Here is an 11915-nt window from a genome sequence, read left to right as displayed (position 1 = left end):
CCCAACAGCACTCCTACTGTGATGGCGACCAATATCGAGCAGATTTTCAGGGATTTTGTAATGAATAAGATTAAAGAAATCGAAGGTGAAACTCAAGAAAACAGGTAATATGTCCGCTCTTTTGCTTGTACCTTACGACATCGCGTTATATCAGTATATCGGTTATAGTTTTGTTTGTTTTAGCCGGTTAGCCCAACATTAGCTCCAATGATGAGTGTTTACAAACTGTACTGCACTGACATGTTTTTGTGATTATAAATACTGTATTTTTTTAAATTAGCTGTCAATATTTGTTGACGTGGTAGTTGCTATGCAGAAAATGCTGCAAGTACTTCAGCACAGCAACAGTATAAGATAATAATATCATATTTTGTCATACTATGTTGCTATATTAGATGCTATCCTGTAAATGCAACTGTCAGCAGATGTACTCATAGTGTTTTTGATAAATTTACTTTTTGTGACACATCAGTTGACGATATTGAACGTTTATTTTTCTGTTGCCCTTTTTCTATTTCATTGGGTTGACTTCAGAGAAAAAAAAAGCTTTTAATTTAGAACCTTATGATATTTTACTTTAGATTTTTGGTTAAGACACTAAATCAATTTAAAATATTTCGAAAATTGTAAGTGTGTTTACGTTTTTTAATAAGCTTAAAGTTCACTAGGAAATTCTTTTAGATAAACATCAAGTCTGATGTTTTTTTTTGGTATTTCTGAGAATAAGAGATTCCTTTGAATTTTGTTTAATTGTACATTGTAGATGACAGATGTATGGTATGAATCATGAAATCATGTTTTGAATGACTAATACATTGTTATTATTCAGTGTGACAGATGAGCCACAATCTGAACCTGTGATAGAGACAAGAGAAGATGGACTAAAAGAAGAAAAAGTTAACAAACCATCAGGTTAGTCATCAATACATCTACCTCTTTGTGTTTTCTCACATCTATTCTGTCATTAAGGGGAAACACTGCAGGCAAAAATGCAGTTTTTTTTCATGCACCTGTCAAATTTGAGATTTTGGGATTTTTAATAGTGTTTTTTCAGACTAGTGGTAAGAACCCAAAAGACACTGTTAAGTGTTTCTTTTATAGCACTGTATCTATTTGTGTCAATAGATTTCAATTGCAATACATATTTTTAAAGGCCGTTTTCTCAAAATGAGGTTTTTTTTCTATTACACCGAACCATAAATCTCCACTTCAGTAGCACTTACACACACCAAACAAACATTTTTATTCCTGTCTGTATTCTGAAGGGTTTTACAGAGGGGTTTGTTCATATACAATTAGCTTGATTTTATACAACATTTTACTCCCCCAAAAATTGTAAAAAAATAAAATAAAAATACATGGTTTTGGAGTGACAAAATGAGATACCCAAAATCCCCTCTGGAAAAACATTGGACTCTAATATGTGACCCTGGACCACAAAACCAGTCTTAAGTCGCTGGGGTATATTTGTAGCAATAGCCAAAAATACATTACATGGGTCAAAATTATTGATTTTTCTTTTATGTCAAAAATCATTAGGAAATTAAGTAAAGATCATGTTCCATGAAAATTTTTTGTAAAATTCCTACTGTAAACCTATCAAAATGTAATTTTTGATTAGTAATTTGCATTGCTAAGAACTTAATTTGGACAACTTTAAAGGTGTTTTTCTCAGTATTTTGATTTTTTGCACCCTCAGATTCCAGATTTTCAAATAGATGTATCTCGGCCAAATATTGTCCTATCCTAACAAACTATACATCAATAGAAAGCTTATTTATTGAGCTTTCATATGATGTATATATGATGTATATATCTCAGTTTTGTAAAATTTAACCTTATGACTGGTTTTGTGGTCCAGGGTCACATATGTCAAAAAAAATTAAACATCAATTTAAAAACTCACTTGATCCAGTGTTTAGATTTTTTGTACTAAAAAAAGGTATGCAAATGAGTGCATATTTCATTAAATAATGCCTCATTTGCATATTTAAACCTAACATTTTAGAAAACTTGTAATACAAAAAATGTTTGCCTAATAAGTCTTTGTTTTCATTGCAGATAAAGTCTCACATACTGACCTCCAAGATAACCATGGTAAAGAGGACAGCAGCACAAAACACAGAAAGAGTAAAAAGCACAAAAAACACAAAAGCAAAAAGAAGAGAAAGAAACGCAAAGAAGGAAAAGACAGCAGCTCAGACTCGGAGTCCGACAAAGAGACTCAAGAAAGGCAAGTTCTTTGTCCTTATAAACTACAAATAATGTTAGTGTGATCACCTTGAATGATGATATTTGGGTTTTAAAAGTTATATTTACAAAATGTGACAATCTATTTGCATACTTAAAGGGTTTGTTCACTTCCTGAACCAAAATGTACAGATAATTTACTCAGCCCTTTGTCATCCAAGATGTTCATCTCTTTCTTTGTTCAGTTATAAAGAAATAGTTTTTTGGGGAAAACATTTCAGGAATGTTCTATACAGTGAACTTCAACATTGCCTTTGAGTTTGAACTTCCAAAATGCAGCTTCAAAGGGCTCTAAACGAGCCCAGCCAAGACATAAGGGTCTTATCTAGTGAAACCATTTGTCATTTTCTTAAATAAATAATATTTATATACTTTTAACCTTGAATGTGCATGCATACTCTGTGCGCTCCGGTTCAATACAGTTAGGGTAAAAAATGTGAAGACTCCCATCTAATTTTCTCCTTCAACTTCAAAATTGCTCTACAAAATCGCTGCAGAAGCACCAACCAAGTGTTTACAAAGTGAACATGCAAAGATCAACCACCCTTTACAAAAGAAGATAAAACAGCAATGAAAGGTGATTTTGAAGAGATTTGTATTGCAGAGCTCGACAAGATGAGCATTTAAGGTTTAGAAAATGTATAAATATTAATTTATTTAAGAAAATGACGGATCGTTTTGCTAGATAAGTCCCTTATTCCTCGGCTGGGATCGTTTAGAACCCTCTGAAGCTGCATTTTGGAACTTGCCTATAAACTTTTTATACAGTTGGATCAAATAACACTCAAATGGTGGGGTTTTTTCAAATGAATTAAAAAGTAAGCTTAATAGAATGCTAATGTGATAATTTTGTTCTGGGTTTTTTAAAGTGGGAAGAAAAAGAAAAGAAAGAAAAAGAAAAAAAGCAAAGATGCAGAAAAGGCGAAGAGGTCTGGCTCTCGGTCCAAAAGCTCTTCAGCATCTGGTTCTGAATCTGAGTCAGAATCGAAACCTTCTAGTGAAACTACGAAGTCCTCTTCAACAGGTAAGAAGTCGAAGTCTGAGCTCAAAGACTCATCTAGTGTTGGTAAGCCTCAGGAGTTGCCTGACATTATTCCCAAGATAGAAAATTCGGTCCACAAAAGCACAGAAAATGAAAGGCCCAAGGAGAAGAAAAGAAGATCTAAAAGTAAAGAGAGCTCCAGGGGAAGACGAAGCAGATCAAGATCGCCCAAACGGAAGTCAGAACGCAGATCGAGATCTCCAAAACGACAGCGGCGGTCAAAGTCGACCTCCCGCTCTAGAAATAGCTCCAAAAAGAGGTCACATCAACAGAAAGAGAGAAGTAGATCCAGGTCAAAGAGATGCAGTCGTTCCAGGTCTCATTCTGTCAGAAGAGGCAAACGTTCAAGATCCAGGTCACGCTCCAGAAGAACTAGATCAAGGTCTGTTGTAATCTCAAGGAGGAACAGAAGGTCCACGTCAAAATCTAGGTCTCGCTCGCCACGGCGTCGACGCCGTTCCAGGAGTAAATCTCAAAGCAGAACAAAACGTTCAAAATCAAGGTCCGTTTCGAAATCAAGGTCTGAGGTGAAAGTGGAAACTGAATTAGTTCAGAATAATACAGAACCAGAAGTGGAAAAGAGTAAAAGTTCTGACGTGCAAAACACAACTGAGAATGGAAGTCCAACAGTGGCTGTGACCTCTGACACAAAGCTTTCTGAAACGCCATCCAGCGTCTCGAATTTTGGTTTCAATGCTGGATCTTGGCGGCCAGTTCCTTTCTTGGCAGAGACATCCGAGACCAAGTCTTCCCAAAAGTGCATTACACCCGAGGTGCCTTTGGAAGTGACCAATGTATCTGAAGAACCTTCAACGTTCTCAACCGCTACGCCAATAGACTTGGAGTGTGCTGTCAGCCCTGAAAAGATAGAAACCGACGCAAATCCAACTTTAACGTCAGTCGAGCACAACTCGACATCACCACCCAAATCTCCCAGTCAAAAAACATCCTCAAGATCCAAAGCGGCTGCACGATCCAGATCAAAGTCGCCATCGAAGAAGAGAAAATCCAGATCTCGATCGCCTTCTGAAAGAAAGTCGCACAAGAATAGGACGAGGAGCAAGCGCTCAAAATCCAGGTCGCCAAAAAAGAAAAGGTCGAGATCTCGTTCGCAAGGCCGTCGGAGGAAATCGCGAACTCCGGACAGAAGCAGACGCTCCAAATCCAGAAAGAAGTCGAGGTCACGTTCCAGGAGGAGATCCCGATCTGGCTCAAGATGGAGAAGGGGTTTCGGGAGCCGGCCGCTAAATCAGAGGGACAGATGGAAACGGGAACCTAGTCGTTCTCCGGTTCTCATTCTTCGTAAGAAAAGATCGACGTCCAGAACTCGACGTAGTACCAGCAAGACGCCTCCACGTCTTACAGAACTTGGTATGGAGAAATTAATTTTAATTCACTTGATAGACATCAGATCTGCTCACCAAGATCTGTGAAATTGTGAAATATTATTACAGTTTCAAATAGCTGTTTTCTATGTGAATATCTGTTAAAATGTAATTTATTTCTATGATCAAAGCTGATTTTTCAGCATCGCTACTCCAGTCTTCAGTGTGAGATAATCCTTCAGAAATCATTCTAATATGCTGATTTGTTAATCTGATTTGTTAATTTATTTAGGCAAAATAGTATAAAGTTGTAATATATTCCTTTAGACATGAATTTTGTATTACATTTGATTACATTTTATTTATTGAGGCAAAATAGTATAGAATTTTAATGCTTTCCATTAAACACAAAATTTATTTCAAATTGTTAGGTTGGGCGGTACTTAAAAAAAATAACTAACTAAATAAATAGATAAATAGTAATAATAATAATAATTTAATAGTATTGTCGGTATTGGAGTAGGCTTTTACTTTTTTCAATTTGTATTATTTTTATATTTAGATAAAATAGTATTGTAATGCATTGCATGTCAAATTATGCAGCTTGTTCATTTTTTTAACTATTTGATTACTTTTTGAGTTTTTATTTATTTAGACAAATTTGTTTAATATTATAACAGTTTCAAATAGCTGTTTTATATGTGAATGTATTGCAAAATGTAATTTATTGCTCTGATCAAAGCTGAAATTTTATCATCATTACTCCAGTCTTCAGTGTCACATGTTCCTTCAGAAATCGTTCATGCTGATTTGTGAATCTTTTTTTTATTTATTTAGACAAAATAGTATAAAATTGTAATATATTCCTCTAGACATGAATTTAGTCAAATTATGCAGCTTTTTGGAGTGGGCTTTTACTTTTGTATGCTTTTCTCTTTTAGAATTTATATTTATTTGATTAAATTTTTTGTTTATTGAGATAAAATAGTATAGAATTTTAATGTTTTCTATTAAATGAGAAGTGTATCCCAAATTGTTTGGCTGGGATGTGCTTAAAAAAAAAATAATAATAATAATAACAATAATAAAAATAATTTAATAGTATTTTCGATATTGGCTTTTACTTTTCTATGTTTTTTATTTTTTTAGACAAAATAGTATTGTAATGCATTTTTTGTCAAATTATGCAGCTTGTTGATTAAAAAAAATCACATTTATAACTATTTGATAATTTTTTAATGTTATTTATTAATTATTTATGAAATATTCTTACAGTTTCAAATGGCTGTTTTCTATGTGAATATCTGTTAAAATGTAATTAATTGCTGTGATCAAATCCGAATTATCAGCATCATTACTCCAGTCTTCAGTGTCACAAGATCCTTCAGAAATCATTCTAATGCTGATTTGCTGCTCAAGAAACATTTTTAATTATAAACATTTTTGATGTGCTGCCCAATATCTTTGTGGAAACTGAAACATTTTATTTTTTCAAGATTCTTTCTCGATTCTCGTTTATATGAAATATAATTTGTTTAGTAAAATTATAAATGCCTTTACTGTCACTTTTGATCAATTTCATGCACATTTGTTAAATAAAAGTATTAATTTCGTTTAGAAAAAATAATAAAAGGCTGATTTGCTGCTCAAAAAACAGTGGTTGCTGTTTAATATTACTGTAAAAAGAAAAAGAAAGAAAATAAATTACTCAAAAGTGACACATTTATAATGTTACAAAATGTTTCAATGTTTCAAATAAATGCTGTTCTGTTGAACTTTATATTTGTCTTCTATTTGAACTTTATATTTGTTTTTTAGTGTTTTATTTATTTTATATTTATTTAGACAAAATAGTTTATAATTCTTCTAACTAATTTTGTGTCAGATTTCATTTAATCTAATCTAGAATTTGCTTTAATTTCAACTTTTATTTTATTTTTGTAGGGTTTTATTTATTTAGATCAAATGTAGAATTTGAATCGAACAGCGTTTATATGACAGAATTTTTAGTCAGTTTAATGCACATTTGTTTAATAATAGTATTAATTTCTTTCAGAAAAAAAAAATTAAGGCTGATTTACTGCTCAAAAACATTTTTTTTGCTGTTTAATATTATTGTAAGAAAAAAAAAGAAATTGATCAAAAGTGACACATTTATAATGTTTAAAATATATGCTGTTCTATTGAACTTTCTATGTGTCTGGGAATTTTAAAAGATAAAATGTATCACAGTTTCCACAAATATATCAGCATATGTGACCCTGGAGCACAAAACCAGTCTTAAGTCGCTGGGGTATATTTGTAGCAATAGCCAAAAATACATTGCATGGATCAAAATTTTTGATTTTTCTTTTATGCCAAAAATCATTGAGAAATTAAGTAAAGTTCATGTTCCATGAAGATTTTTTGTAAAATTCCTACTATAAACATATCAAAATGTAATTTTTGATTAGTAATATGCATTGTTAAGAACCTAATTTGGACAACTTTAAAGGTGTTTTTCTCAGTCTTTTTGATTTTTTTGCATCCTCAGATTTCTGATTTCAAATAGATGTATCTCAGTCAAATATTGTCCGATCCTAACAAACCATACACCAATAGAAAGCTTATTTATTGAGCTTTCATATGATGTATAAATCTCAGTTTTGTCAAATTTAACCTTATGACTGGTTTTGTGGTCCAGGGTCACATATTTGAATGATTTCTGAAGGTTCGTGTGACACTGAAATTGAAGTAACAGGAATCACAGGAATAAATTACATTTTGCTATATGTTCACATTGAAAACAGTTATTTTAAATTGTAAAAATATTTCACAATTTTTACATTATTATTGATCAAATAAATACAGCCTTGGTGAGCAGAAAAGACTTCAAAACGGCAAAATTATTGCAGACATTTGCTTAGTAGTGTATATATTGCATTGCTCTTCTCTTAATCTTGTTTTTGCCTCTTCCTAGATAAGGAGCAGTTGTTGGAAATAGCAAAGGCTAATGCTGCAGCTATGTGTGCCAAGGCCGGTGTGCCGATCCCAGAGAGTCTCAGACCCAAATCTATTCTTCAGCTGCCCTTGCCAAACCCAAACTCCACATCCTTGTCTTTACAATTGCCAGTGATGTCAAACATGGCTATGAACGCTGCTATGGCTAGTATGACTGCTGCAACCATGACCGCTGCTCTGTCCAGCATGGGTGCCTTGGCTTCCTTGCCACAGATGGCCCCATTGCCGACAATCGTCAACAAGCCGCCGTCTTCGGCCGCACCCAATCTCGCCAGTATTGAAGAAGCCAAAAAGAAAGTAGCAAAACAGGCCAACAGCTTCAGCATTAAAGAGCTAACAGAGGTAAGCGTTGTGCATGTGCTTGCACTCCGGTGTTCCTTGATCTGCATTGAATCAACACTTTATTTAATCCTTCAGAGATGCAAGAAGATCGCCGAGAGTAAGGAAGAGATGGCCATCGCAAAACCACACGTGTCAGACGACGAAGAGGATGAAAAGCTGGTTGGAGCTTCCCTTAAGGAGAATAAGGGCATCGCGTTCAGTCTTGGTGTAAGTCAGTTTAGGGGTTTGCTTAAATGTGACCCTGGACCACAAAACCAGTCTTAAGTCGCTGGGGTATATTTGTAGCAATAGCCAAAAATACATTGTATGGGTCAAAATTATTGATTTTTCTTTTATGTCAAAAATCATTAGGAAATTAAGTAAAGATCATGTTACATTAACATTTTTTGTAAAATTCCTACTGTAAACCTATCAAAATGTAATTTTTGATTAGTAATATGCATTGTTAAGAACCTAATTTGGACAACTTTAAAGGTGATTTTCTCAGTATTTTGATTTTTTTGCACCCTCAGATTCCAGATTCTCAAATAGATGTATCTCAGCCAAATATTGTCCTATCCTAACAAACTATACACCAATAGAAAGCTTATTTATTGAGCTTTCATATGATGTATACATCTCAGTTTTGTAAAATTTAACCTTATGACTGGTTTTGTGGTCCAGGGTCACAAATCATATTACAATTCAGAGCGTATTAATCTTGGCATACGCTGTTTATGTTGTAAATATGAATTTTACCTTGAGTTTTGCAGCTTGTTGAGGTGGCCTTTTACTTTTTTAAGCTTAAATATTGCATTTTTAACTGCTCATGCTCTTTACTCTCAAAACAAACATTTAATATATTTAATAATATATTAATTTGACCAAAATTTCACTAAAAACTCTACAATTAAATTAGCATTTTATTTATTTATGTATTTATTTAGACAAAATATATAGAATTGTAATATTTCTTTAGCTATTAATTTTTGCACAATTATGCAAGTTGTTAAGGTGGGCTTTTACTTTTGTAAGTTTCATTTTTTTAAACTGATTTGCATTTATATCTATTTAATAGATTTTTTTATTTGATTTTTTATTTATTGAAGCAAAATAGTATAGAATTTTAATGTTTTCCCTGAAACATGAATTTTATTATTTTATCATTTTAATTCATTTTGCTTTTCAAAGTGTGTGTGTGTGTGTGTGTGTGTATATATATATAATTTTTTGTTATTTATATTTATAGACAAAATAGTATACAATCTAAAATTATTAACATATATAACCGATTTAATCTTTAGTGTGTAATTTGTTTATTTAGATAAAATATTTAATTTTAAATTTTAATATTAATACATTTTTTTATTTTTAATATTTTTTCAAATATCAATTATGTTGCTTGTTAGGGTGGGCTTTTACTTTTTATTTCAAATTTTTATTTTATTGTTTAACTTTTTTCTTTTGAAAAAAAAAAAAAGTGTATACAATTTTAGTAGTTTCTATTGAACATTCATTTTAGCTCAGATTTTTAAAAACTTATCGGCTGATATAAGATATTTAATTGTACCTTTGCCGTAATCTGACACTCATTCAAAGTAAGTCTTTAAAAATACTTAATAACAGCAGCAAATTATAAATGAGTATCTGTTTAGCTTACTGTATGTTATAGTGCTGTGAAGCCTAAATTCATATGTAGCATTTAATTAATTATAATTAATTATTTAATTTGGGTTTTGTGTTTTCAAAAAGTGTTTTATCAGAATTGGTTAATATGGAAATGTAGTTAGGCATGCTGTTTTTTGCCTTTAAAAAAAAATAAAGACCGTCTTTGCTCATCTAAATGAATCAAATATTAGAATAACACACAATATTAAAATTATTAAATTGATAAGTTATTTACACATATATATATATATAGAGAGAGAGAGAGAGAGAGAGAGAGAGAATATAGTATAGAATTTTAATATTTGTGTCCCTTACTTTACAGTAACCGTGTTCCCGTGCGCCCTCTTTTTCCTTCAGAACACCTCATTAAAGCCGGCCGTCCGAACCGAAGCAGTTTTTGCTAAGGAGTTCCCGGTGTCCTCCGGCTCCCAGCACAGAAAGAAGGAGGCAGATGGTGCGTATGGAGAATGGGTGCCGGTCGAAAAGAAAACAGAAAAGCCATCTACATCGGATTCTTCTGGGACTGAGGAAACCAGCAAGGAAAATGATAGTGTCTTTCCTGAAGCACCTTCTCAGGTAAGTGTTCAACTTCTCAAATCCATCAGATTGGTCTCAAAATAGTCTTGTGTTGAGCTTGTCTAAGCTCTTGTTTTCGTTTCTAGCCTGTGGACATCACGTTGGCCGTCAGTGAGAGAGCAGTCGCCCAGAAGAGACTGGCGGAAAACCCTTTCGATATCAATGCCATGTGTATGCTGAATCGGGCTCAGGAGCAAGTACGGTTCCTCTCTTGGACAATGGGATTGAGAGATTTAACGAAACTATCTTACATATTTTGTATCTTAGTATTTTGCTGCTATTGGGCAGCTACTAGCATAAGCCTAGAGGTGCTTTTATTGTTAACTAAAATTATTAAAAAACTGTTTTTGGTAAATGAAATAAAGCTGAAATAAAATAAAAGGGTAAATAATAGATAAAAAATTTAACTTAAACTAAAGTTTGTTGAAGTGCTAAACATAACTACAACTATAACTGAGATAAAAATAAAGCTATATAAAAATATATTTAAAATAAAAAATAAAATGACAACTAAATGTAACTAAATTACAAAAAAAAATCATAAATATAATAGTATTTAAATAACTTAAAATGTGAATATTAGGAGAAATACTAAGATGAAATTTAGAAATTTAATATGTTTGTTAAAGTACTGGATATTACTAAAACGGAAATGAAAATTAAAACTGAAAATCTAAAATAAAAGCTAATTCTAAATATGAAATACTATAATAGTATTTAAATGTAAACAGTGCTTTGCTATCTATATAACAGTATTTTACAGGTTAAAAAAACTTAATTAGAAAATTTGCCTTGGCAACTAAATGAAGGACTACAATTTCTACAACTGAAATAAAAATAAAGATAGAAATAAATAATATTTAGAAATAAACGGTTAAATATGAATAAATGGTATAATAATATTTACAATACAATAAATCTAAGATGGAAAACTTACATGAAATTTACAATTGTTGCCTTGACTATACTAAATAAGCTTGATTGTTCAAGAACAAAAATTACTAAAGCTAAAACTGGAATAAAAATATATAGAAGTATTAAAAAAATTACAAAATCACATATTAAAAATGCTAAAACTTAAAGTGAAAATATAAAAATAAAGGTTCATTCAAAATATTAATAAATACTGTAGTAGCATTTAAATAATATTAAACAAATATGAGATAAATTTCATATAATATTCAGTGTTGACATATTATAATTACTAAAACTGAAATAAAAATAAAGCTTTATAGAAATGTATAAAAATAATTATTTTAATTGCAGAAAGCAATAATGAAAAAAAAAAAAAAAAAAAAAAAAAATATATATATATATATATATATATATATATATATATATATATATATATATTATATATTATTATTATTATTATTATTATTTTTTTTTTTTTTAACAATACAATATATTTTTGATTTGATTTGATTTTTCAAATACAAATTGTGCCAAGGAATGATTCTCAGTTCGTTTTTAAGAAAAACTGAAGTTAAGAATTTTTTTCCCATGGAAAAAAAAGCACATGTTTTTCTTAAAAAACAAACTGAGAATCATTCCTTGGCACAATTTGTGGTCCAGGGTGACCGAATGACGAAAGTACATGACGAAATTACTCAAATTTAAAGAAAAATGAAAGTAAGGAATAAATGTTTTTCAAATATACAGAAGTATATAAATAATAATAAAATGTGACCCTGGACCACAAAACCAGTCTTAAGTCGCTGGGGTATATTTGT

General features: G+C 31.4%; 1 protein-coding gene across 1 annotated transcript; it reads left to right on the top strand.

Annotated features, from left to right (window-relative positions):
- On the top strand, positions 1 to 10482 carry sonb (SON DNA and RNA binding protein b). Its single transcript, XM_073842699.1, has 9 exons — positions 1 to 104; positions 830 to 912; positions 2062 to 2233; positions 3120 to 4663; positions 7577 to 7959; positions 8035 to 8166; positions 9964 to 10182; positions 10269 to 10379; positions 10450 to 10482. Exons 1-9 carry the CDS (start codon positions 22 to 24, stop codon positions 10480 to 10482), a joined length of 2760 nt encoding a protein of 919 aa, XP_073698800.1. The 5' UTR covers positions 1 to 21.
- The last annotated feature ends 1433 nt before the right edge of the window (positions 10483 to 11915 follow it).

Source organism: Garra rufa, chromosome 6 (assembly GCF_049309525.1).
Source record: "Garra rufa chromosome 6, GarRuf1.0, whole genome shotgun sequence".
Classification (NCBI taxonomy): Eukaryota; Metazoa; Chordata; class Actinopteri; order Cypriniformes; family Cyprinidae; genus Garra; species Garra rufa.
This window is presented reverse-complemented; position numbering and strand designations above follow the sequence as displayed.